The sequence below is a fragment of the Jaculus jaculus genome, chromosome 14, assembly GCF_020740685.1.
Source record: "Jaculus jaculus isolate mJacJac1 chromosome 14, mJacJac1.mat.Y.cur, whole genome shotgun sequence".
Classification (NCBI taxonomy): Eukaryota; Metazoa; Chordata; class Mammalia; order Rodentia; family Dipodidae; genus Jaculus; species Jaculus jaculus.
In genome coordinates this window covers 22,256,547-22,283,779 of record NC_059115.1, presented here as the reverse complement: position 1 = coordinate 22,283,779, position 27,233 = coordinate 22,256,547, and the positions used below count along the sequence as shown (strand labels likewise).

Genomic DNA, 27,233 nt, shown 5'->3' with positions numbered 1-27,233 from the left:
GGGCCCAGGCTGGAGAGATGACTTAGCGGTTAAGCGCTTGCCTGTCAGGCCTAAGGACCCACGTTAGCCAGATGCACAAGGGGCTCTGTTCCTTTGCAGTGGCTAGAGGCCCTGGCGTGCCCATTCTCTATCTGCCTCTTTCTCTCTTTGTCTGTCGCTCTCAAATAAATAAATAAATAACAAAATTTTTAAAAAGGAGGGGTGCTGGACATAGCAGAGTGTGATGGCAAACGCTTTTAATCCCAGCACTTGGGAGGCTGAAATAGGAACATCACTGTGAGTTCAAGACCAGCCTGAGAATGCATAATGAACTCCAGGTCAGCCTGAGCTATAGCAAGACCCTACCTCAAAAAATAAATAAAAAAGAGGAGGAACCTGAAGAGATGGCTCAATGGTAAAAAGCACTTGCTTGCAAACACTAACAATTCCCACTAAACCCAGACAAAAGTGGCGCATACATCTCGAGTTCATTTACAGAAATAAAAGGCATGCACGGTCTGCATTTTACTCTCTATATATCAGATAAATAAATAGGCAAATAAATACGTAAGAATTTTTGCTGGGCGCGGTGGCGCACGCCCTTAATCCCAGCACTTGGGAGGCAGAGGTAGGAGGATCGCTGAGTTTGAGGCCACCCTGAGACTACATAGTGAATTCTAGGTCAGCCAGGACTAGAGTGAGACCCTACCTTGAAGCCCCCCACCAAAAGAAAAAAAAGAATTTTCCCTTGAACTGATTTCTAGGAACCTCAAAAGAGGATTCTCGTGAATCTGCTCAGGAAGCCAGGGGCTGATGTAAGTAGCAACAGCAGTGCCAGGGCTATGCGCTGTGATGCGCCTTCCCCTCTTGTGCAGATACCGACACAGAAGCAGCCAGCGAGAGACTCAACAGTCCTGCTATGCGTACCCAGCTCCTGCTCTCCCATGTACCCACCTCCCCCACCCCCAGGGCGTCCAGATCACCACATACCACCGTGGCCCCATCCAGACATAGCCCATCATCCAAGACTACAGCCCTCAGTTCTTCCCGACCAGGATCTGGTCCCCTTCCCAGGGATGCAGATGTAGTCAGGACACCCTACCTCCGTACTCTGAGCATACATGCATGGTAGGGACAGTTCAAAGCCCCTGGGACCACAGTGTTATGAAAACTCTAATAGCCTCCTGCTGCGATTTACAGTAAAATCCAAACTGCTCCCTGCCTCTTCCAGGGCACCCTCCAGTCCCTTGCCACCACACCCTCAGCTCCCAGGGCTCTAGCCACACTGGGCCTTTTGTCTGTTTCCCAGACAACAGGAGCCTGTTCTCAGAGCCAGTCCAATTTCTTTCTCTCCCCAATGTCCAAATGCCTTCTGTCCTCAGGTCTCAGCTAAAATACCACCTCCTCTAACAGGCCTTCCCTGATTTCTCTCTCTTTCTCTTTCTCTTCTTTCAAGGTAGGGTCTTGCTCTAGCCCAGGCTGACCTGGAATTCAATCTCAGGCTGGCCTCAAACTCACAGAGATCCTCCTACTTCTGTCTCCCCAGTGCTAGGATTAAAGCCACCATGCCCAGCCTTGTTTTTTGTTTTTTTTGTTTTTTTGTTTGTTTTCCTGAGGCAGGGTCTCACTCTAGCCCAGGCTGACCAGGAACTCATTCTGGTTTTTTTTTTGTCAGGCTGGCATTGAACCCACAGCAATCCTACCTCTGCCTCCCAACTACTGGGATTAAAGGTGTGACACTACACCTGGCACTGATTACTCAATGTTAAGTAGACTCCTGCCACCCACCACAGTTGTCTCCATCACTCTTTTACTGACAGTGCATTATACCCACTATACGGATTAGCAAACTGAGGGCCAGAGAGGTGACGATTGACCCAAAATCACAAAGCCAGCACATGATGGCACTGGTTTCCTTAACTTTCACCTCTTGTCCCTTCCAGAGACTCAGATTTTCCAGATCATAACACAGCCAAGTTCTCCAGCTGAGAGTCTTATCCACGTCACAGAGTCTGGCCTTCTCCAGACTCCTGAATCCCACCACAACCCTGCTCCAAGCCCCATCAAGGAGAGCAGATATCCCATCTCTGGAGGAGACCTGCCCCTCCTCAGGCCCGGGAAAACTCGTCTCAGATGAGAGACCCCAGAAGACGTCCGCAGGGGGACTGGGTGGGGGCCTAGAGAATGAGGAACAGTTCCTGGGCCCTCCCCCAGCTGCAGACCTCAGCTGGGTGCGGCAAGGGTGGGTATAAAAGGGTCGGTATATATTAGGAGGAACAGAGGAGGGAGGGAGGGAGGGAGAGAGTGTCTAGGACGGAGCGAGGGGGGGAGGAAGGCGGCGAGGGAGGCGGGGGCCGAAGGGTGGAAGGAGAGAGAAGGGCGGGGCGCGAGGCCCGAGCAGGGACTAGACTTCAACCCTAGACTTTTACGCGGCTCTCGGTAAGTTTCCAGTCCGTTATTCGGACAGGGGTTTCTTTATTTACTGGGCACTGGGCGCTTTGGGAGGTATCCCCCTGCCCAGGCAAGGGTCTCCCCGCTCGTAGCCCCGTTTTAAACTCTGTAATTAGAAAAGCGATCTCAGCCCTTGCGGTGGGATATGCAGGAAGAGGTGGGGCCAGCGAGGATTTGGGGGGTCACAGCATTGACCTCCAAGGAGAACGTCCCACAGCTTCTCCCCAGGGCTGTCCACTATCCGCGGTCCAAGATCAGGGGTGCATGAGTACACCCCGAGCTGGGAGCCTCCAGGCCCTGTCTGTGGACAGTGAAGGGTGATGGGAGGTGGTCACTCCGTTCAGACCTCAACACTCCCACTCATCAAATCCATCTCCCCAGATGACCAGAAGTCCCCATTTATATCAGGGAGGGATGGGGACCTCGTGGACATCGCCCTGGGCTGGGGTTTCCCTGTGCTGCGGGGCAGGGGGGGGGATGCAGAGGGTGAGTCACGGATGACTCACCCAGGAGGGGAGGGGTGTGAGTCAAGGATGCCTGCCCCAGGGGCAGCTCCCGCTCCGATAAATGAATGGGAAGGGAGTATGCAAATGTGAGGGTATTTTTGGGGGGTGGGTTCGAGGTAGAGTCTCACTCTAACATAGAGTGACCTGGAATTCACTAGGTAGTTTCTCGGTGGCCACGAACTCACAATGATCCTCCTACCTCTGCCTCCCAAGTACTGGGACTAAAATTTGAATTTTCATATGGTGGCCAGTTGGCTCAGGACCAGGCACTGAGGAGACAAGCACATTGCCAGCCCTGCTCATCCTCCCCCAAGAGTCCAGGGAGGCATTCTCCAGCCCCTAAGGAGCACAGGAGCCCTGGGTTCACAGTTCTCCTCCCCAAGGAGGCACTAACCTCTCCTCCTTTCTCAGACTCAAGAGTCCTCCTCAAACACAGGAGTCCAGGCCACAGCCCTCTTCCATCAGACCAGTGAGTCTTCCCCAGCACTCCTCCCTCAAACCAGAGACTTCCCCAACCCTCCTCTGTCAGACCTGAGAGTTCTCCCAAACTTTCCTCCCTCAGACAAGAGCTCTCCCCAGCCCGGCTCCATCAGAGACTTGGTGGTTCCACCACAGCCCTTTGTGCCTCAAACCTGAGTCTTCCCCAGCCCTCCCCCGTCAGACCTGAGTCCTCCCAAACCCTCCTCTGTCAGACCTGTGAGTCCTCCACAGCCTTCCTCTCTTAGACCTGTGAGTCCTCCCAAACCCTCCTCTGTCAGACCTGTGAGTCCTCCACAGCCCTCTTCCCTCAGGTTTGAGTGTCCCTGCTCCTTGAGCCGCCTGACTGCATCCTCCCACCCTAGGCTCACTGCAGCCATGTCGCTCCTCCTGCTGATGGTCTCTGCCCTTCACATCCTCATTCTCATCCTGCTGTTCGTGGCCACCTTGGACAAGGTAAGCCTTCTGGCCTGCAGCCTTTACCTCCAAGCTTGTGCTTTCCCCGGGTCCACACCTCTGGGCACCTCCTTCCCTCCCTAGGAGCCCTCCCCCGCTCCTTCCCTCCTCACACTCCCTGTCTCTGTCCCTCCCAGTCCTGGTGGACTCTGTCAGGGAAGGAGTCCCTTAACCTGTGGTACGACTGCACGTGGAACACCACCACCAAAACATGGGACTGCAGTAATGTCAGTGAGAATGGTGAGTGCGGGGAAGCCCCAAGTCACACCAGGGAGCCACGGGGTTAGAACCCCCGCCAGGGTGCTGAGTGTATGAGGCTGCTGCCAGCCAGGCCTATGCGGATGGAGCCCTTGTTCCTGTTCTAAAGTAGAAGGGTAAAAGCCCCCTACCTCTTATGACCAAGAAGGGTGGAGGCCACATGCTACAGGCTTAAAGAATAGGGACAAAGACCCCCCCCAAATTCGGAAAAGTCTTTCCAAAGTTGTAAGGAGTTGGAGCCTGGGTTCTGAAGGGGACCAAGTTGAGATGAGTAGGGTGGGGCCAGCGTTTTAAAGGTGGAGCAGAATCTTTACTGTGGAAGTGACAGAAGGAATGGCTGGGACAGAGCAGAGCACTTGCCCAGCATAAGATACCTTAACCTCAAAAAAGGTGAAGAGAAAACCGGGCATGGTGGCGCGCGCCTTTAATCCCAGCACTCGGGAAGCAGAAGTAGGAGGATCACTGAGAGTTCAAGGCCACCCTGAGACTACATAGTGAATTCCAGGTCAGCCTGAGCTAGAGTGAAACCCTAACTCAAAAAATAAATAAAATAAAAAAAGGGAAGAGAAGAAGTGTTCCTCCTCAAGACCACAGCACAAGGGCTTGTGGCTTGGTCTCATTTCTATTCACCTTGTGCTGGAGCAAGCCCAGGCAAGAAAGAAAAGGCAAAAAGGGGAATTAATAAACAAACAACAAAAAAGTTGTTTATATTCTTTTTAAACTTAAATTTATTTATTTGAGAGAGAGAGAATGCGTGCACCAGGGCCTCTAAGCACTGCAATAGAACTCCGAACTCCAGATGCATGCGCCGCCACCACCTTGTGCTTCTGGCTTACGTGGGTACTAGGGAATCGAACTGGGTTCCTCTGACTTTGCAAGCAAACATCTTAAGTGTAAGCCATCTCTCCAGCCCTATACTTTATTTTTGTGCATGTGTATATGTGTGCGGCATGTGTGTATGGGTGTTCATGGTGTGTGAAGGTGCTAGCGGAGAGCATAGGTTGTCTTCCTTGATCCACTTTTTTGTTTTTTGAGGTAGGGTTTCACTCTAGGCCACGCTGACCTAGAATTCACTATGTAGTCTCAGGCTGGCTTTGAATTCACAGTGATTCTCCTACCTCAGCCTCCCAAGTGCTGGGATTAAAGGCGTGCACCACCATGCCTGGCTCCTTGCTTTTTTTTTTTTTTTTTTTTTTAACTGAGACATGGTCTCTCATCTGAACACAGAGCTCACCCATTGGCTAGTCTAGCTTGCCTCTGGGATCCTGTCTCTGCAGGGGTTACAGGTGGCCCACCGACATTTATGTGGGTTCTGGCAATAACTCAGGTCTTGGGCTGGAGAGATGGCTCAGTGGTTAAGGAACTTGCTTGCAAAGTGTAATAGCCTTGGTTCGATTCTCCAGTATTTATGTGAAGCTAGATGAACAAAGTGACCCATGCATCTGGAGTTCATTTGAAGTGGCAAGAGGCCCTGGTGTGCCCATTCTCTCTCATTTTCTCTTTCACTCCCTCCTTGCAAATACATAGGTTTTTGTTTTTATTTTAATTTTACTTATTTATTTGAGAAAGGGAGAATGGGCGCGCCAGGGACTCTAGCTACTGCAAACGAACTACAGACGCCTGCGCCACCGTGTGCATCTGGCTTACATTGGTTCTGGGAGTCGAACTTGGGTCTTTAGGCTTCGCAGACAAGCACCTTAACCACTAAGTCATTTTTCCAGCCCAGCTTTTATTTTTTTATTTGGTTTTTCAAGGGAGGATCTCACTATAGCTCAGGCTGACCTCAGGCTGGTCTTGAACTCACAATGATCCCTTACCTTTTCTTCCCCAGTGCTGGTATTAAATCTACATAAATAATAATAATACAAAGGAACTCGGGTCTTCACTCTTGTACAGCAAGAGTGCTTTATCCACTGTGCCATCTCCCCAGTCCCAAGGATTCCTATTCTTAGCAGAAATATTTGTTTATGTAGAAAATACTCTACGTTCTGCAAAGCAACCACTAAATTAATACTGGAATTCAGAAAGGTCACAGGGTTCAAGGCCATCCAAGTACACAAGCGTCTCTATGTGGGAGGGGATACAGGCCAAGAATAAATGGAGGTGGCACGCGGTAACGCCATCTGTCTCCCCTGAAGGCTGGCTGAAGGCGGTGCAGGTGCTCATGGTGCTGTCCCTCATCCTCTGCTGCTTATCCTTCATCCTCTTCATGTTCCAACTCTACACCATGCGGCGAGGAGGACTCTTCTACGCCACTGGCCTCTGCCAGCTTTGCACCAGTAAGCACCGCCCCCAGCGGGGAGAGGGCGGGGTGGGGGGAGGGCGGGAGAAGTGATCGGCGGGCCGAGCTACTGGCGGAAAGGAAACATTTTTCAGCTTCCCAAGGGTCCCTAGACGACCTCCTGCTCCAGGGGCTCATGGAGGCTGTAGTTCTCAGGGACTCTGGTGGTCTCTCAGGCATGCAGTGAGCGGGCACTTGAGAAGTCTGCATACGTAAATTAGTTGGGACCAGTGATGGGGGTAGCCAAGCAATACTTCAGAAGGAATTTGTTATCACAGTAGCACTGGCTTGTCAGCCAATTGTTTCTTAAGCATGTACTCTGGGAGTTGTTTTTTTTTTAATTATTTATTTGAGAGCGACAGACACAGAGAGAAAGACAGATAGAGGAAGAAAGAGAGCATGGGCGCGCCAGGGCTTCCAGCCTCTGTAAAGGAACTCCAGACGCGTGCGCCCCCTTGTGCATCTGGCTAACGTGGGACCTGGAGAACCGAGCCTCGAACCGGGGTCCTTAGGCTTCACAGGCAAGCGCTTAACCTCTAAGCCATCTCTCCAGCCCTACTCTGGGAGTTTTGTTTACTTTTTCCTTTTTTCAGTACAAGGGATTGAAACCAGAGCCTAGAAAGCGTGCACGGCAAAGCGTTCTGCTGCGGGACCGTGCCACCTGTGCTCTCTTTTTATTTATTTATTTTTTTCAAGGTAGGGTCTCACGCTAGCCCAGGCTGACCTGGAATTCACTATGTTTTTTCAGAGTGGCCTTGAACTCACGGCGATCCTCCTACCTCTGCCTCCCAGGTGCTGGGATTAAAGGCGTGCGACACCACACCCAGCTCCTCTTTTTACTTTTGTTGTTTACTTTTTTGGTCCTTCCTTCCATCCTAGCTTCCTTTCTTCCTAACTTCCTTCCTCCACCTCTTCTTTCCTCCCTTTTCTTCCTTATTTTCCTTCCCTCCTTCCTGAAGTAGGGTCTCATTCTAGCCCAGGCTGACCTGGAACTTATTCTGTAGCCCCAGGCTGGCCTAGAACTCAGTGATCCTCCTACTGGGTTGCACACCATGCCTAACTACTTTTTACTTTTTTTTTTTTACAAAATTATTTATTACCACTTAGTGAATTCCAGGTCAGCCTGGGCTGGAGTGAGACCCTACCTCAAAAAAAACAAGCAAACAAAAGTATTTATTTATTACGGGTGTGTGTATGTGTGTGGTTGCCAGGGTCTCTTGCCACTGCAAACAAATGCCCATCCAGCTGTTTATGGGTGGTTGGAATATTGAGCCCAGACCACAGACTTTGCAAGGGAGTGCCTTTACCCACTGGACCATCTCCCCAGCACCTACTTTTTACTTTTTTTTGTTTGTTTGTTTTGTTTTTCGAGGTAGAGTCTCACTCTAGCCCAGGCTGACCTGAAATTCACTATGGAGTCTCAGGATGGCCTCGAACTCATGGCAATCCTTCTACCTCTGCCTCCCGAGTGCTGGGATTAAAGGCGTGCGCCACCATGCCCGGCTACTTTTTACTTTTTTAAGGAATAATTTAGGGGCTAGAGGATGGCTTAGCGGTTAAGGCACTTGCCTGCAAACCCATGTTGGACTCAGTAGATCCCACGCTGGCCAGAGGCACAAAGGTGAGGCAAGTGCAAGGTCACACATGCCCACTAGGTGGCGCAAGTGTCTGAAGTTTGATTTTAGTAGCTGAGGCCCTGGAGCACCAATTCTCTCTCAAAAAGAAAAAGGAATATTTTATTTATTTAAGAGAACATGAGAGAGAGAGAGGACAGGCACACCAGGGCCTCTAGCCACTGCAAGTACACTCTACACATATGCCCACATTGTACATCTGTCTTTATGTGGGTACTGGGGAACTGAACTCCGGTACTTGGGATTTACAGGCAAGTGCCTTAACCTCTGAACCATTGCTCCAACTCCTCCTACCTTTTACTTTTTTGTTGTTGTTGTTTTGTTTTTCAAGGTAGGGTCTCTCTCTAGCCCAGGCTGACCTGGAATTCACTGTGTAGTTTCAGGGTGGCCTGGGACTTACGGAGATCCTCCTACCTCTGTCTCCCAAGCACCGGGATTAATGGGCATTCACCACCTGGGTAGGATCTAAATTTTAAGCCAGCCCTGGTAATTTAGTGAGACCTTGTCTCAAAAAGTGAAAGGAAGCCTGTGTGGATCTGTGCGCTGTGGTCGCATCTCACAGAGGAGTGTTTGGGGAGCCGAGGTGCTCGGGTGCAGGCGGGTGGGGCCCGCAGAGGCCCCGGGCCTGGCGGCCTCCCCACGCCCCGCGGTGCGGTTTCCGCAGGTGCAGCCGTGTTCTCAGGGGCGCTCATCTACGCCATCCGCGCTGAGGAGATCCTGGCGGCCAAGCACCCGCCTGGCGGCAGCTTCGGCTACTGCTTCGCCCTGGCCTGGGTGGCCTTCCCCCTTGCCCTGGTCAGCGGCATCGTCTACATCCACCTCCGGAAGCGGGAGTGACCGCCGCATTTACCTACTTTTCTAATAAACCCGTTTAACCGCGAAACAGACTCGCCTCTTCCTTCCTCCTGGACCGGCGCTCAGCTCGGAGACCCTTCTCCCCGGGACAACCTGCCTGAGTGCAGAGCCTCCGACTTCCTGGGGAGAGCAGGCGTCACCCCCGCTGGGGCTGGGTCCATCTGACCACCCCCACCCCCTCGTCAGTGTCGCACGCGCTCTCGGGACCCAAGCCTGCTGGGAGTTCATCTCTTGCCTTCTCCCTGACTCCACCCCTGGGGAAGAGGTGTTCTTGTAAACCGCTCTCCACTTTCCTTCTAGAACCCACCTTCTCTATGTTGCCATCCCCAAAGGCCACCCATTTGGCATCTCAGTAAAAATGAGAAGACACACCCCTTCTACCAGCGGACCTTGTCAATCGCACACGAAGACACAGTGGAAACTGGCTGGATTTCGGGCTGCACAGCCGCACTTGGCCACCCAGTCTTCCCAGTTCATGACACCCTGACTCCTGGAACGAAGGCCCTTTCTCGGTCTGGGGCGCATCCACATGGGGTCTTGCCCTTCCAAGACCTCTCACCGGCAGCCACCCCACTCATCCAGCTGTATTTAAATATGATTTATTCCCTTAGGAGAAAGTGACAGACCGATAAATATTGTACTGGGCACTGGTGGGGAGAGCCAAGTGGAGGTAGTTTCTGCAGCCAGGGCTTGAGACCAGGACTCAGAGCACAGAAGCCCCGACTGTTCTTGGGGTGACAATGATCTGACAAGGTTCCCAGTATCCCCTCCTGAAACAGCTGAGCAAATGCTCCATCTCTCGACATCCCTGCAGATTCCTCTGCAAATGTCCACTAGATGCCCGACGAGGATGGTGCCCAGCAGCTGGCACTGGCTGGGTCAGGGCCAAGTGGCTCTGAGGCTGGTGTACTCCCGGGCTACTGCCAGTCCGACCAGGTGCATGAGGTGGGCAGTTCGCAGGCTAAACAGACGGTGATGGTGATGTGTATACAGCCTTCGGAACGCAGCTTGGCACCTGTGATGGTACAGCTGGGTACTGTTTCCCCAGGCTTCACCCCCTCTACAGGCCGAGGTTCACGCCGTGGGCGGGGCCTAGGGATAAAAAAAAAAACGAGCCGAACCAAACACCTTTGATTGGCTTCAGAAGGGTTACTTAGCAACTGCTAGCGGTCATGATTGGCTGCTTCGAAGTTAACGGCGTAGCAGAAAAGACGGCCTGTTGAGACCTGGAAGCGGGAGCTGCAGCCAGGACTGACAGCTTGCCGGGGCGCAGGCGGAGCTTGATGTGCGCAGCTCGTGGTAGGACGAGGAGGCAGTCAGGCTGCCGGGGGCCTACCGCCCGATGCTACCTGCGAGGCCTCGGCGGGGCCTGGAGCCAACGGGTCCAGTCGGGGCAACTTCGAGGGAGGGAATAGCCCAAGGCTGGGGGTCAGAGCTTGCAGGTGGGCCAAGGCCCGGGATCCGTTGAAGGTCACCTCACAACCTGACTGGGTCAGGAGCCAGCTCTCCACCTCCGATTGCAGCCAACTGGAGATCTCTGCGGGCAGAAACCGTGTCCAACCTGGGTCTGTGGAGAGGCGCAGGTCTGGGGACAACGGGGGCGGGGAGGGGGAGGGAGGCTGGGGCAGAGGAAGGAGTTCAGGAGTTAAAAGAGGTCTGGGGACAGCGGGAAGTCAGGGGAGGCTGGGGGAAAGCAGGCAGGCTCTCAGGACAGTAGGAGGGGACTGGTAACCACAGGGCAGGCCTACCTTCAGGCGGACCTTGCACGCCCCCAGGCCGCCGGGCCAGGAAGCTGCGAGCCAGCAGCACCTCCTTGGTGTGCTCGTTCTGCGCGCGCAGCGCCAGTGCACTGAGCAGCTCCGAATTGTTGGACGTGCTGCGGTAGTACAGCATGTGCGCCAGCTCTAGCGCCTGCGCACTGCGCCACTGACCGAACACCTGCGCAGATGAGGGGTCAGCGTCGAGTGCCGGGGTGCTCAGGAGTCCGGTGCAGGTCCCCGATGCAGGTCCCCGGCCACAGGCTGAAGGACCCTTCCTCTCCCAGTGGCCTACTGCTTTGCTCATCAGGCTACGTGCAAATATTTCAAACAACTTTGGGTTTAGGCCTGGAAGTTTCCCCCAAGTTTGTTTTGTTTTGTTTTCGAGGTAGGGTCTCACTGTAGCCCAGGCGGACCTCAAATTCACTATGTAGTCTCAGGGTGGCCTTGAACTCATGGCGATCCTCCTACCTCTGCCTTCCGAGTGCTGGGATTAAAGGCGTGCACCGCCACGCCCAGCAGTTTTGTCATTTACAGACCTGCTTCTGTGTTCACAGAAGCCACGTCTAGATTCTGCTTCAAATGCGCTGGTGCTGGGAAAGTGGGGTCTTTGGATGGGATCTATGGATGCTGGGTGCTGTCTACATAGGAGCTTATCGGGATATTTATTTATGCATCATAAAAGGTTTAAGATACTTGGATTGGAGAGATGGCTTAGCAGTTAAGGCACTTGCCTGCAAAGCAAAACAAACCCAGGTTTGATTCTCTAGGACCTATGCAAAGCCAGATACACTAAGTGACACGTGTCCGGAGTTCATTTGCAGCAGCTGGAGGCCTTGACGTGCCCACTCTCCTCTCTTTTCTCAATCTCTCTCTTTGTCTCTGCTTGCAAATAAATAAATAAAATAGGGCTGCAGAGATGGCTTAGAAGTTAAGGCACTTGCCTGTGAAGCCTAAGGATCCAGGTTCAATTACCCCCAGGACCCACGTAAGCCAGATACACAAGGTGGCACATGTGTCTGGAATTTGTTTGTAGTGGCTAGAGGCCCCTGTGTGCCCATTCTCTCTGTCTCTTCTTCCCTCTCTCTTAAATAAATAAAGTAAAAAAAAAAATTTTTTTTTTCATTTTTCGAGGTAGGGTCTCACTCTGGAATTCACTATGGAGTCTCAGGGTGGCCTCGAACTCATAGCAATCCTCCTACTTCTGCCTCCTGCATGCTGGGATTAAAGGTGTGTATCACCACGCCCGGCTAATTAAGTATTTTTTAAAAGGTTTAAGATACTAAATTGTAAAGAGAAGTCAGGGTCCAGACTGTCCCCCACCCTGTCCCATGCTAATGCTTGACACCAGCCCACATTCCTCCACTCATCATGAATGAGCTTGAGGTGCTGTGTGACCCTTGGTTATCCTCTACCAACTGTAAACCCTTGGCTGAGACTGGCCTGGAGTCTGTATAGTGAGGTCCCTGAAGAGCCCAGGATGTCAGTTCACACAAAGCAGAGTAGGGAGAGACCTGGACACCAGCTGCCAGGGGGCCACTGTCCCCACCCTGTGCTGCTGGAAGTGTGGTGTTCTCCAGTGAGGCCTGAGCTGAAATGGCCACCGGGAACCTATGACACGGAACTCAGCTGGACCTTCTTACAAACTCTCAACATCAGTTCCATCCCTGCCCTGGAGCCAGTGGCCATGAACACAAGACTGCACCAGGGCCTGTCCAGTATGGAACATGTCAAGGCTGGCGTGTGTGTGCCGAGACTGCAGAGCAGAGTTCTCAGGTTAAAGGAGCAGTCACACTGCTTCATGGTGTGCTGAGGCCCCTCCCCAGCTAGCCATCCCCCCTTCCCTGGAATCCCTACCCAGGCAGTCCCACCTTTACTCAGCCACACTTTGTCACTGTTCCCAGTGTATTCTGCTGCCCACCCTGGCCTCATCTCTCCCTTCAGTCTTCCCTGACTGTCCATGCTCAGTCTCCCCGACTCTGCAAAGCTCCCAGCCCCTTCCCTAGTGCAGCCTATAGAGCACCCCACTGTTCCCTCAGGCCCCGAAACAACTGAAGTCCTCCAATCTGTTCTTGGAAAACACTGTTCTCAAAGCTTCTCACAGGAGGAGGCACATCCTCAGGCTTCCAAAGGGGGCATTTGTCTCCCTCCATACTCCAGCTCCACAGTCCCCCCCACCCACCCATCCTGGCTGCCTGGGCCTGCTCTGCAAAGGGAGATAGGGGTACAGCCAAGCACACCCAGCCTGACTGATCCAGGAAGACCTCCCAAAGCCCGGAGCCTCTGGGCTGGGGGTGAGGTTTGCACAGGGCCAACCGGCCAGCCCAGTGAGGGAGAGGACATTCAGTCACACAGGGGGACAACAGGTACACAGCAGAGTTCCAGGGAGCAGGAGGAGCCTCGAGTGCAGAGGAGCTGCAGTTGGGGATAGGGTAAGTGGGGTAGGTCCAGCTCTGGGCAGAGCAGGGGATGGGCTCCAGAGGCTGGGAGTAGGGCGAGGACAAGGCATGGCATGGGAGCCATCCACCCAGATGCCAGGGGGCCAGGTGTGGAGATGCTACAGCAGCCGGTGACAGTCCAGGCTCTGCGACAGGCCCAGCAGGCATTGGCCAAAGCAGCCCCTCCAGTGCAGAAAGGCCCTGCATCCTGCGGCAGGTTTGCCCTGAGCTGGGGGCTATGACAATTGTTGAAAAGACAGCCCCAGGCTCAGTGCATGTACAGCCAGGCAGGGACCAGGAGAGGGCAGCACAGGCAGACTCAGGAGGGACTGACAACCTGGAGAAGCAAGCACATGGGGACACAGATGGCTGGAAGGGAGCCTGGGGGTGGGGGAGCATAAATCAGGGCTGGGTCGCAGCTGGAGTGTGGGAGAATGGGTCATCAGTGCACTAAGTTCACCAGAGCTTTAACCTTCTGAACCCACAGGGCCAGACATGAGAAATAAAGTCCAGTGGTCCACTGTGAAGATAAGAACATCTAAATCAGCACAAGCCTGGTTACAGATGAAAGACGCCAGGGTCCCTGGCTCACATCTAGCTTGCCAGAGCCAGAAACACAGAAATAATCATTAATTACCAGGCTTGCACAGACACGTGATAAGGCTCTTGCACCTGGGGGTCTTGAAGCAAATAAGACAGGGGATGTTGGCAAGGGGAATGAACTCATGGACAGTCTTTCTGTTGCCATATAAGGAAATAATAAGACCCAGGTGTCAGTCAAGAAAGAATGTGCCTCCTCCAGTACCCAGCCAATGAGAAAAGAGGGGAAGGTGTCTTTGCATTTAGGGTTATAAAAAATGACCAAGCTATGCCTAACAGGAGCACTGCCAAAATGGGCTGCAACCCATTTTGCAAGATCGAAAATAAACTGCCTCATGTTTTCATTTCTGGAAGTCTCTCAGCCTCTTTATTAAGAGAAGTTGGTATTTCTAGCACAGAGGAGTAGGATGGAGGCCCGCCTGGGCTGGACTTGCCACCCTCTCCCTAAAACACTAGATAGCCATCCCTTGATGGCCTCCCTGCCTTTGGTCTCATCCCACCACTCTGGCAGTGGTCACCACAGCCTCTCCCTGCTTACACCCTGCTGTGGCTCCTTGCTGCCCTGAGAAAGGCCAGCACCCGGTGTGTGAGCATATGTGATCTTCACCACTCTGAGCCTCACCTCCACCACTGGGCCCTGGATCCATAGAGAATGCCCTGCTCTCCCCAGCCCTCTCCTTGGCCTAGGAGTCCTGGCCCCCACATAGCCAGCACAAAACAGCTTAAGAACCAATGAACCAGCAAGCAAATGGTTGATCAGGTATGATAGACACCTCACACCAGGCTGTGAAACTGGGGCAGTGGCCCCAGGAGAGGGTAAGGCCATCCTTCCCAGCCACCTCAGGCAAAAGACAGGACACATAGCTCAGCAGGTAGAGCACAAGTTGGGTGTCAGCCCTCAGTCCTTAGCTGATAAGCAACTTGAACAACTGCATGAGGTGGTCCTGGACTCACATGTACAGAGTAGAAGGGGAGCCTGTTGAATATATGATTTCCTGGGCTCTGGTTCTTTCTTGCCTGGAGCTGGCTGCATTGAAAATATGATCATGGGGAGCTGGAGCAGTAGCTCAGCAGTTAAGGTGCTTGCCTGCGAAGTCTAACGACCTGGGTTCAACTCCCCAGTATTCATGTAAAGCCAGATGCAGAAAGTGATGCACACATCTGGAGTTCATTTGCAGCAGCTGGAGGGCCTTGGTGCATCCATTCTCTCTCTTTTTTTTTTTTTCTCTCTCTCTCTGCTTGCAAATAAAAATATTTCTTTAAAATGTGATCATGGGGCTGGAGAGATGGCTCAGTGGTTAAAGATACTTGCTCACACCCCACCCAGATGGAAACTTGGAGAACAAACAATCTCATGAATGGTAACCACATCACCTCATATACGGTAGCCCCTGTGCTGCAGCCAGCTGATAATCCACTAAGCTGCTCACCCCTGTGAGTCAGGTCCTGTCATCAACCCTACTTTTGTGATACAGGAGCTGGGGCACTGAGAGGTTATGCAACTTCCTTAAAGACCACACAGCTGGGGCTGAAGAGATGGCTCAGCAGTTAAGGCACTTGCTTGCAAGCCTGAGAGCTGGGTGCAGTTCCCCAGTACCCATGTAAAACCAGATGCACAAAGTGGAGCATGCATCTATAGTTTGTAGTGGTGGAGGCCCTGGTGCACCCATATTCAATCTCTTGGTGCCCCTCTCTCTCAAGTAAATACATAAATAAATAAAATGCCACCTTGAGTTTGAGGCCAGCCTGGACTACGTAGTGAGTTCCAGGTTAGCCTAAGTTAGAGTGAAACCTTGCTACAAAAAATTAAAACCCATGGGCTGGAGAGAGGGCTTAGCTGTTAAGGTGCTTGCCTGCAAAGCCTAAGGACTCAGGTTTGATTCCCCAATACTCACTTAAACCAGATGTACAAGGTGGTGGATGCATTTGTAGATCATTTGCTGTGGCTAGGGTCCTGGAACACCCATTCTCTCTCTCTCCAACTACCTCTTTCCCTCTCAAATAAATAAAATATTAAAAAAATAAAGCCCAGCTGGGCATGGTGGTATATGCCTTTAATCCCAGCACTTGGGAGGCAGAAGGTAGGAGGATTACCATGAATTCAGGGCCAACCTGAGACTGCATAGTAAATTCAAGGTCAGCCTGGGCTGGAGGGAAACCCCACCCTGCGGGGGGTGGGGGGGGGAACCATGCATCTAAAAAACAGGCAGTCAGATTCAATCCAGGCAGTGTGGCTCCAAAGCACACACTCTCTGCCATATACTTAAAGTGCCAATCAAGCTGGCACTCCAGAGTGGGCATGAATACTCATGCAGCACTGGGCCCTGGGCCTTTCACAGAGTCCCGTGTGTAGTCCTCAAAACCACCCACCCTACACAGCTACACAGCAAGGCTCAGTAGGATCCCATTCTCCAGATGAGGAAACGGACGCTGGTGAAAGAAGTAAGGAGGTGGGGGGAAGGAGCACCAAGTACCACGCATGCAAGATGCAAAAGTGGCCTGGCCAGGCTACAGGAACCCGGGGGTGTGCTCACCTTGGAGGCCCGGACGCCCATGAAGGCAGCAAAAAGCAGCAGCAGCAAGGAGGTGGCCATCTTGAGGTCAGACAGCACCACCATGCCCACGTTGACAAAGAACATGAGCCCGGAGACCAGCAGCATGAGGTTGAGCATGGCGCGCTGCATTGCGGGAGTGCGCACCTTCAGCTCGGGCAGGAGCTGCTCCAGGCCCTCCAGAGGCGTGTCCTTAAAGCTCTTCAGAACCAGACGCCCCTGCCGAGTCCTGGCCGCCAGCACTACCCGTTTGAAATACCTCCTGAGGGCCAGAGAGGAGGGCCAGGTTCAGGAAGGCAGAGCCCCTGTCGCTACTCAGGGAGGGTGTTGGGCTTAAGCCATGTGTGCAACAATAAGGGATGGATTCGTCACATGATCCCTAATTTTTAACATTATCCCAGGTTGACCTGGAACTCACTATGTAGTATCAGGGTGGCTTCGAACTCACAGCAATCCTCCTACCTCTGCCTTTTGAGTGCTGAAATTAAAGCGTGCACCATCACACCCAGCTGATTTCTATTTTTGGACATATCAGTTCTTCCTCAGAATCCTGGCTGGGCAACCTCCCCTCTCTGTACCTCAATTTTCCTAATTTGGAAAGTGGGGACAACAATCTCTACCTCTTCCCTTCCTCTGGACACAGCAGTACTCACTTTCCTTGGGAAGAAAAGGCAGCTTTTTGAACAGTTCATACGTCACACTTCTCAACTGCCCACCCAGAGCTCCAGACACCCAAAGCCAGTCACTGACCTGTCCATCCCCTCTCGACTCTAACCTTGCTCCCTCTTGCTGCAGCCGAGGAACAAGGGCCCCCTCACCTCTCTGCAGGAGGCGGCTTGGTGAAGAAGCCACGCTTAGAGCCTACACTGGACATATGAGGCATCTGTCCGACTCGCTGGCCAAGGGCCCAGAACTGCATGTAGATATACTGATCCAAATTTACTGTCACCTGTCAAGGGGGAGGAAAGAAACAGAGGCAACTGAACCTGGCTGGGTGCTCAGGGATGGTGCCACAGCTGCCTCCCTTTTCAACAGTGTCCCTCCTTTGTCACTTCTCAAGGAGTGTCCCAGCAGGAAGGCCATACACTGTATGCTGTAATCTGAGACACACAGCCCTCTATGCTACCATATTGTTTAGAATCTAACAGTCGGTGGGCACAGTGGTACATGCTTTTAATCCCAGCACTTGGGAGGCACAGGTAGGATGACTGCTGTGAGCTTGAGGCCAGCCTGAGACTAATTCCAGGTCAGCCTGGGCTGCAGCAAGACCCTCCTTGAAAACCAAAACCAAAAAATTCTGAGTCCCCCATGGCATTGCCACCCTAACTACGACTCATCCCAATTCTAGAGCTGACAAAATGCAAGCTGAAATAATACATTTTAAAATGTACTAAAAGAAAAAAATGTACGAAAAGGTGGGATTTTGGAAGACTTAGTACTTCTGTTGACTTTAAGGATGACTGTTGTATACTGTTTATTAGGTTTTTTTTTTCCCCAATATTTATTTATTTATTTATTTGAGAAAGGAAGGGCACGCCAGGGCCTCCAGCCACTAGAAATGAACTCCAGATGAATGCATCACCTTGTGCATCTGGCTTATATGGATAATAAGGAATTGAACCTGGGTCCTTAGGCTTTGCAGGCAAGTGCCTTAACCACTAAGCCATCTCTACAGCCCCCCTCCCTTTTAAAATATATTTTACTTATTTATTTGCAAGGAGAGAGAAAGAGACACTGAGAAAGTGGAAATGGGCATGCCAGGGCCTCTTGCCACCATTAATGAAATGCAGATGTGTGCACCTTACTTTGTGCATCTTGGCCTTACATGGGTATTGGGGAATTGAACCCAGAACTTCATGCTTTGCTAGCAAGTGCCTTTAACCACTGAGCTGTCTCTCCAGCCCTGTTGATTAGATGAATAAGTTATTAGAGCAGGTAGAGAAAATGTGTTTGTCCCTAAGACCCTAAACTGATAACATTTTTCCAACAGAGGGCACCTGAGAGGGAGGGGCATTTTTCTAGGCCACCAAGAGAGGCCCCTCTGGGGACAGGTACCTGGACCTCATCCTGAGGGTGGTGGACAACCAGTGCATAAGCCAGGGTATCCTCAGACAGTGCAGAGAAGTTGGCCTGGGCCAGCAGGGGCTCCAGAGCGCGGAGCACATCCTGTTCGTTGGACAGACGCTGGGGATCCGTGAGGGATGGCTGGTCTAGGGTCTCTCTGTCGGGGTTGATAGGGTCATACAAGGCCTGAGGAGAGACAGAGGCAGAAACAGCAGGGGTGTCACAGCAGGAGGGACTATGAAGCCCTGAAGGATGTTCCAGACTCCATTTTATAGGTGATGGAGAAGCCCAGGGCCCAAGTCACTCCTGTGCTCAGTGGAGACTACATTTCCCAGCATTCCAGTGCCAGAGCATTAAGAGACAAGGTCCAAGGCTGAACGATACTCAACCCCCTGAACGTCCACTCCTGCTCCTTCTGCCATCTTACAGCACTGCCTGCGCCACTGGATTAGGAGTGCTCATAAAACCTGTAAATTAGGGTAGTGAGCCTCCTGTCCATGGGCCAGGGTATCCTGGGAGAGCAGAGAGATGTTTTGAGACCAGGCGTGGAGTGCACACTCATCCCAGTCTACTGAAGCAGGACAGTGGGTTCAAGGCCAGCCTGGGATACACAGCAAGAACAGGTCTCAACAAAAATGCAACAAAGCCTTTCAGACTGTTGAGACCTAAAACATCCGCCCATCCAGGTTTTCTGTTTGTTTTTAAACACTTTATTTATTTATATGAGAGAGAGAGAGAGAAAGCAGGCATGCCATGGCCTTTAGCCACTGCAAATGAACTCCACACCCATGCACCACCTTGTGCATCTGGCCTATGTGAGTCCTGGAGAATAGAACCTGGGTACTTTGGCTTTTCAGGCAAGCATCATAACTGCTAAGCCATCTCTCTAGTCTCCAGCCAGGTATTTAAAAAAAACTTTTTCATTTTTTAAAAAGTTTTAAGGGCTGGAGAAATGGCTTAGCAATTAAGGCATTTGCCTGCAAAGCTTAAGGATCTAGGTTCGATTCTCCAGGACCCACGTAAGCCAGATGCACAAGGGGCGCACACATCTGGAGTTCATTTGCAGTGGCTGGAGGCGCTGGCGTGCCCATTCCCTCCCTCTTTCTCTCTGCCCCTTTCTCTTAAATAAATAAATAAAATATATTTTAAAAAAAATTTTAGGGCTGGAGAGATGGCTTAGCGGTTAAGCGCTTGCCTGTGAAGCCTAAGGACCCCGGTTCGAGGCTCGGTTCCCCAGGTCCCACGTTAGCCAGATGCACAAGGGGGCGCACGTGTCTGGAGTTCGTTTGCAGAGGCTGGAAGCCCTGGAGCGCCCATTCTCTCTCTCTCCCTCTATCTGTCTTTCTCTCTGTGTCTGTCGCTTTCAAATAAATAAAAAAAAGTTAAAAAAAAAAATTTTAGAACCTAGGTGTGGTGGTACACGCCTTTAATCCCAGCACCTGCGAGGCGGAGGTAGGAGGATTGCCAATGAGTTTGAGGCTACTCTGAGACTATAGAGGGAATTTCAGGTCAGCCTGGGATAGAGTAAGAATCTACCTCAAAAAAAAAAAAGAAGAAGAAGAAGAAGAAGAAAGAAGGCTGGAGAGATGGCTTAGCGGTTAAGCACTTGCCTGTGAAGCCTAAGGACCCTGGTTCGAGGCTCGGTTCCCCAGGTCCCACGTTAGCCAGATGCACAAGGGGGCGCACACGTCTGGAGTTCGTTTGCAGAGGCTGGAAACCCTGGCGCGCCCATTCTCTCTCTCTCCCTCTATCTGTCCTTCTCTCTGTCTGTCACTCTCAAATAAATAAATAAAAAATGAACAAAAATTATTAAAAAAAAAAGAAAGAAAAATTTATTTGCACGCAGAGAGAAAGAGAATAAAAAAGTACAGAGAGGGAATGGGTATGCCAGGGCCTCCAGTCACAAATGAATTCCAGATGCATGTGCCACTTTGTGCATCTGGCTTTATGAGGGTACTGGGGAACTGAACATGGATTGTTAGGCTTTGCAGGCAAGCATCTCTCCAGCCCCCAGCCAGCTTTTCTCAACAGTAAAGGCCCAGCCGGGAGCATGTTTTGGCTGTGTAGTGACTCCCCAACTCCTCCCTAATGCAGCCTCATGCCAGACCTAGGTGTTGGTCCACCAGGACCTTCCCATATACAGCACTCAGCCCCAAGCCCAAAGATCTCAAACCAGCCAATCATGAGCTTTCCTGCCTGTACTGCCTGTCCTACAGAGATGCCCAGAGGGTCTCCCCACCCTATGTGGCCTTGCACAACAACATGTGGTGCCTTCCTCTTGGAATATGAATGGCAAAGATTTTTTTTTCCCCCCAGGTTTCTCTTGTGTCTTCTCTTGTGGCCACACCTGACTGGCTGTCCCATATGGGAAGGTAAAACACTTTGGACTTGGTATCACAAACCTGTCATTGCAGTCACTGAGAAGACTGGGGCAGTGGTTTGATTCAGGTGTCCCCCATAAACTTATGTGTTTTGACTGCTAGGTTTTCAGCTGGTGGCAATTTGGGAATTGGATCCTCCTGGATGCGATATATTGTTGGAGGCGGGCTTGTGGGAGTTATAGCCAGCTTCCTCCTGTCAGTGTTTGGCACATTCTCCTGCTGCTGCTGTCCATCTGTCGCTGGCCAGGAGGTGATGTCCATCCTCTGCTCATGCCACATTTTCCCCTGCCATCATGGAGCTTCCCCTTGAGTCTGTAAGCCAAAATAACCCCCTCCCCCGCCCCCAAGCTGCTCTTGGTCTGGTGTTTTCTGACAGAAATGTAAGGCTGACTGCAACAGGCAGGATTGTTAATTCAAAGCCAGTCAGGGCAACTTAGCAATAACCTATTGGAAAAAAACAACAACAAAAAAAAAAAAAACACCTCATGATGCAGAGGTAGGAGGGTCACTGTGAGTTTGAGGCCAGCCTGGGACTAGAGAGTGAGTTCCAGATCAGTCTGGGTTAGAGAGTGAGACCCTACCTCGAAAAAACAAAAGTAAAAAGAGGACTGAGACGGAGGCTGAGTCGGGCATGGTGGCACATGCCTTTAATCCTAGCACTCAGGAGGCAGAGGTAAGAGGATCGCCATGAGTTCGAGGCCACCCTGAGACTACATAGTGAATTCCAGGTAAGCCTGGGCTAGAGGGAAACCCTACCTTGAAAAAACAAAACAAAACAAAGCAAAAAAAAAAAAAAAAAAAAAAAAAAAAAACAAAGAGGACTGAGGCTGTAGTTCAGAGGTAGAGCACCTGTCTAGATCCACAGTGAGGGGGCTGGAAGCATGGCTCGGCAATAGAATGCTTGTATGTGCAAGACCCTGGGTTCCAACCCAGGATGGAAAGAAAATGTTAAGAAGAGAGGATGAACTGGCCTGGCATGGTGGCACACGCCTTTAATTACCTGGGAGGCAGTAGGAGGAGGATCGCTGTTAGTTTAAGGTGAGCCTGGGACTATAAAGTGAATTCAAGGTCAGCCTGGGTTAGAGTAAGACCCTATCTCAAAAAAAAAAAAAAAATATTGACAGCTAAACATGGTGGCGCACACCTTTAATCCCAGCACCTGGGAGGCAGAGGTAGGAGGAGGACTGCTGTGACTTCGAGGCCAGCCTGGGGACACAGAGTGAGTGCCAGGTCAGTCTAAGCTAGAGTGAGACCCTTCCTAGAGGAAAAAAGAAAGAAAAAAAAATTCACTGACATCAGGTTTTTTTTTTTTTTTTAATTTTTTTGTTCATTATTTATTTATTTATTTGAGAGCGACAGACATAGAGAGAAAGACAGATGGAGGGGGGGAGAGAGAGAATGGGCGCGCCAGGGCTTCCAGCCTCCGCAAACGAACTCCAGACGCGTGCGCCCCCTTGTGCATCTGGCTAACGTGGGACCTGGGGAACCGAGCCTCGAACCGGGGTCCTTAGGCTTCACAGGCAAGCGCTTAACCGCTAAGCCATCTCTCCAGCCCCATCAGGTTTGTTTTGATCATCTGATTGTGTACAGTAGTGCTGAGACCAAAACCAAAGCAATACCCACTGACCTTTTTATACAGGACACGAGTTTGAAGCTGAAGAGTATATTTATGGAGTTTTTAAGGGCTGGAGAGATGGCTTAACAGTTAAGGTGCTTGCCTGTGTAAGCCTAAGGACCCAGGTTTAATTCACTAAGGCCCATGTAAGTCAGATGCACAAGGTGGCACATGTGTCTGAGTTTGTTTGCAATGGCTAGAGGCCCTGGGGCACCTATTCTCTCTCTCTACCTCTTACCCCAATCTCAAGTAAATAAATAAAATAAAATATAAAAAATTTTAAAGAACTGGGCATGGTAGCACACACCTTTAATCCCAGCACTTGGGAGGCAGAGGAGGAGGATCGCCATGAAGTTCCAGGCCAGCCTGGGCTAGAGTGAGACCCTTTCTCAAAACAAAAACAAAAAAAATTAAAGATAAACTATCATAGCTTATCTCAAGTCAAATTTAACTGTCTATAGTAGGTTGAAGAGAACCCCCTAAAAATATATGTTCCCTCACAAAGAAAGAAATTTTTTGAGACAGTGTCTCATTTGTAGATCAGGATGGCCTGAAACTTGTAACAATCCTCCTGATTCTACTTCCTAAAAGCTGAGATTAAGGAAGTACATCACCTTGCCCTGTTGGAAAACTTAATGTTTCAGGAATGGAGAGATGGCTCAGCAGTTAAAGGCACTTGCTTGCTGTCGTGGTTTGATTCAGGTGTCCCCGTAAACTTAGGTGTTCTAAATGCTAGGTTCCCAGCTGATGGAGATTTGGGAATTAACACCTCCATGAGGCAATGTATTTTGGGGGCCAGGCTTATAAGTGTTAAAGCCAGCTCCCCCTTGCTAGTGTTTGGCACACTCTCTTGTTCCTGTTGTTCACCTGATGTTGGCCAGGAGGTGATGTTCACCCTCTTGCTCATGCCATTTTCCCCTGCTATCATGGAGTTTCCCCCTCGAGCCTATAAACCAAAATAAAAACCTCTTTTTTTTTTTTTTTTTCCCCACAAGCTGCTCTTGGTTGGGTGATTTCTACCAGCAATGCAAACCTGACACATTTGCAAATCCCAACAGCCCAGGGTTGATTCCCCAATACCTATGTAAAGCCAGTTGCTCAAAGTAGCACATACATCTGGAGTTCATTTGCAGTGGCAGGAGGCCCTGGTGTGCCCATACATCATATTCTCTCTCTCTCTCTTTCTCTGTGTGTGTTTCTGTCTCTCAAACAAACAAACAAATATTAAACAAAAATTTAAAAAAGACCTGGTATGGTGGCACACGTCTTTAATCTAGCACTTGGGAGGCAGAGGTAGGAGGACTGCCGTGACTTCAAGGCCAGCCTGAGACTACATAGCAAATTTGAGGTCAGCCCTGGCTAGAGCTAAACCCTACCTCAAAAAAACAAAAAAAAAAAAAAAAAAAAAAAAAATAGGACTGGAAAGATGGCTTAGCATTGAAGGCACTTGCCTACAAAGTACCCAGGTTTGACTCCTTTGGACCCACATAAGCCAGATGCACAAGGGGGCACATGCATCTGGAGTTTGTTTGCAGTGGCTAGAGGCCCTGGCATGCCTATTCTTTCACTTTCAAATTTTATATATATATGCACACACAATAAAATTTTTAAAAAAGAAAACTTACTGCTTTAATTTCATACCCTTTCAGAATATGATCTCATTTGGACATAGGGTCTTGAGGTGAGATCACAGCAGCTTAGAGCAGATGCTAAATCCCACGAGAGTGCCCGCAGGACAAAGGGACTCACACACAGCTGGGAAGGGCCTGAGAAGAATGAATGGCTAAAAGGGGGCATCTGCAAACCAAGGATGTCAGCCACAAGCTAGGAGCAGCAGCAGGACCTGGGCCTGACCTCCCCACTCCAGCCTCCTGACCAAAAGAAAATGCCTAGTGTTTCAAGCTACTTCGTGTCCAGAAATTTGTTATGGCCACTCTTGAAAATGAGTTAACTGAGCCGGGCATGGTAGCGCACGCCTTTAATCCCAGCACTTGGGAGGCAGAGGTAGGAGGATCACCATGAATTTCAAGCTACCCTGAGACTACATAGTGAATTCCAGGTCAGCCTGAATTAGAGTGAGACCCTACCTCGAAAAAAAAAAAAAGAAAAAGAAAAAGAGTAAACTGGATGCCATGGTCTCTGCCTGGCAACTGGATCTTGAATTTTCATTACCTGTTAACATTGTTTTTCCTCTCCTGCAGAATGAGCCATGAGGTAGTACACATCTGCCCTGTGCACCTCGGGAGACACAGTGGGCAGTCAGGAAATACAAAGGGAAAGAGAGATGGGAAGGCTGCCTCCAAGGTCACCCACATAGCTAGTGAATTATGGGCTTTGAGCCAGGGCTACTCTGGGTGTCCCCGAGATAGGGCATCAGCAAGGACCACTCTCTGCTACCTCTCCCTGCCCTAGCACCAACTCCTGCATCACAGATATGGGCATAATCACTTATATTCATTCTCTAGCTCTACGTTTTTGTAAGGGTTTTTTTTTTTTTTTTTTTTTTTTTTTTTTTTTTTGAGAGAGAGACAGAGACAGAAAAAGAAGCAGATAGAGAATGGGCATGCTAGGACCTCTAGCTACTTCAAATAAACTCCAGATGCATATACCACCTTGTGCATCTGGCTTTACATGGTTACTGGGGAACTGAACCTGGGTCCTTTGGCTTTGCCGGCAAGTGCCTTAACTGCTAAGCCAAGCCATCTCTTCAGCCCCTCTATGGGCTTTTTTTTTTTTTAAAATGAGAGAAAGAGAGCGAGCAAGCGAGCGAGAGAATTGGTGAGCCAGGACCTCCAGCCACTGTAATAGAACTCCAGACATGTATACCACCTTGTGTGCATGTCCAACCTTGCATGCTTGAGTCTGGTTTATGTGGGACCTGGAGAGTCAAACATGGGTCCTTAGACTTTGCAGGTAAGTGCCTTAACCACTAGGTCATCTCTCCAGCATCTATGGGCTTTAAAAAATATTTTTTTAAATTTATTTGCAAGCAGAGCAAGATAGAGAGGAGAGAGACAAAGAAAGAGAATTGGCATGACAGGGCCTCCAGCCACTGAAAACCAACTCCAGATGCATGTGCCACTGTGCATCTGGCTTGAGGTAAGTACTGGGGAACTGAACTTGGGTCATTAGGCTTTACAGGCAAGTGCCTTAACCACTCCAGACCTGTGTTTTTTGTTTTTTTTTTTTTTTTTGAGAGAGAGGGAGAGAATGGGTGCACCAGGGCCTCCAGCCACTGCAAACAGACTCCAAATACATGGGGCCCCTTGTGCATCTGGCTTAGGTGGGTCCTGGAGAATCGAACCAGGATCCTTTGGCTTTGCAGGTAAAATGCCTTAACCACTAAGTCACCTCTCCAGCCCTAGGCCTGGGTTTCTTTAATTTACAGAATAAAATATTTCATGAAAAAACAAAAAAAAAAGGCCCTGTCTCTGCAAGCTACAGGTGCCCCACATTGAAGCAGAGGCAGATGAGGGGACTAGAATTGTGCCTTTACTTGTGACCCTTGTGAACTTGGGCACTTCACAGGCCCTCCAAAAGTCATGCCTTCTGTCTGGGCAAGTGCAGCTGAAGCATCAGACACAGTGCACCGAGGAGCCGTGGCAGCCGCAGGACAGATGCAGATGAGCTCAGCAGGCCTGCAGGGTCCCATCTTGTACAATTCTAGGACTGGCTAGTGACCAGCTGGTAGGAGGGAGTCCTTAGTACTAGGGACGTCAGCATGGCGACTGTCTGGTTTACCTGCAGCCTTGGCTGCTCTGGGTGGCCTTTGCCAACACTGTGATCTACAGTTGGGTTCAGGGTCATTCAGTTTCAGTCCAACCTCTGAAGGGATGGAGATGAAGGTTGGCCTCCATGCCCTTGACTGACCCAATATTAGTAAGAGGCACTTAGGTCATGAGGATGGAGCCTTCATAAAGGAGATCAACACACTTACAAAAGAGACTTCAGAGCTCTCACTCACCCCTCCCACATGTGAGGACATGGCCAAGGACTCCGGCAGCAGCCCTCATGAGACTTTTTTTTTTTTTTTTTTTTTTTGGTTTTTTGAGGTAGGATCTCACTCTACTCCAGGCTGACCTGGAATTCACTCTGTATTCTCAGAATGGCCTGAAACTCATGGCAATCCTCCTACCTCTGACTTCTGATGACTGTGACTTAAAGGCGTGTGCCACAACACCAGGCTTTCAAGGGCATTTTGATCCTATACTTGCAGCCTGACATCCAAGAAAATAAATATTGGTAGTGTAGGCAGCCCAGTCTAGTAGTTGTTTTTATTTATTTTTTTAATTTTTAAAACTATGTTTTTATTTTAATTTTTATTTATTCGATACAGAGAGAGGGAGAGAGAGAAAGAGAGTGAGAATGGGCGCACCAGGGCCTCTGGCCACTGCAAACAAACTCCAGACGCACGTGCCACCATTTGCATACGGCTTATGTGGGACCTGGAGAATCAAAACTGGGTCCTTAGGCTTCCTACGTAAGCACCTTAACTGTTAAGCCATCTCTCCAGCCCTAGCAGGCATTTTTTTTTTGTTTTGTTTTTTAATTTTATTTATTTGTGACAGAGACAGGAACACAGACAAAGTGAGTATGTATACGCCAGGGCCTCCTGCCACTGCAAACGAACTCCAGATGCATGCGCTACTTTGTATATCTGGCTTTACATGCATACTGAGGATCAAACTTTGGGCCCCTAGGCTTTGCAAACAAGTGCCTTTCACCGCTGAGCCATCTCTTCAGCCCCAGTCTTGTGTTTTAATTACAACATTTCACTCCAAGACAGCACTAATGTCCTGGTGGTCTCAGTACCATGGGGATCCTTCCAGAGCGTCCTCAGCCTAGAGCTCTCTCTGCACTGCAGACCCACACCTTCCAGTGTCCCTCTGCCTGGCTATCCAACAGGTACCTTAAATTAAGTCCTTTCAT

The 27,233-nt window shown here is 50.4% G+C and overlaps 2 protein-coding genes across 7 annotated transcripts in view; one reads left to right on the top strand and one right to left on the bottom strand.

Moving 5' to 3' along the window:
• The first annotated feature begins 2,077 nt into the window (after positions 1 to 2,077).
• On the top strand, positions 2,078 to 8,925 carry Emp3 (epithelial membrane protein 3). 5 transcript variants are annotated; one of them, XM_045133495.1, is made up of 6 exons: positions 2,078 to 2,221; positions 3,348 to 3,405; positions 3,779 to 3,869; positions 4,007 to 4,109; positions 6,266 to 6,406; positions 8,707 to 8,925. In XM_045133495.1, exons 1-6 carry the CDS (start codon positions 2,164 to 2,166, stop codon positions 8,877 to 8,879), a joined length of 624 nt encoding a protein of 207 aa, XP_044989430.1. In that variant the 5' UTR covers positions 2,078 to 2,163; the 3' UTR covers positions 8,880 to 8,925. The 5 variants fall into 5 exon arrangements, with proteins under 5 accessions (XP_044989430.1, XP_044989429.1, XP_044989431.1 ...); XM_045133494.1 differs by having other exon boundaries at positions 3,728 to 3,869; XM_045133496.1 differs by lacking the exon at positions 2,078 to 2,221 and adding an exon at positions 2,329 to 2,418.
• Positions 8,926 to 9,480: 555 nt separating this feature from the next.
• Positions 9,481 to 27,233, bottom strand: part of Tmem143 (transmembrane protein 143) — a 22,736-nt gene continuing 4,983 nt past the window's right edge. The window contains exons 4-8 of one of the 2 annotated variants that reach the window (XM_045133491.1): positions 18,300 to 18,494; positions 17,063 to 17,193; positions 16,227 to 16,506; positions 10,646 to 10,835; positions 9,481 to 10,482 (exon numbers count right to left, since the gene is read on the bottom strand). In XM_045133491.1, the coding sequence (XP_044989426.1) occupies positions 10,214 to 10,482; positions 10,646 to 10,835; positions 16,227 to 16,506; positions 17,063 to 17,193; positions 18,300 to 18,494 (1,065 nt within the window). In that variant the 3' untranslated portion in view covers positions 9,481 to 10,213. The remainder of the gene's footprint in view (positions 10,483 to 10,645; positions 10,836 to 16,226; positions 16,507 to 17,062; positions 17,194 to 18,299; positions 18,495 to 27,233) is intronic. The other variant, XM_045133492.1, reaches the window with a different exon arrangement.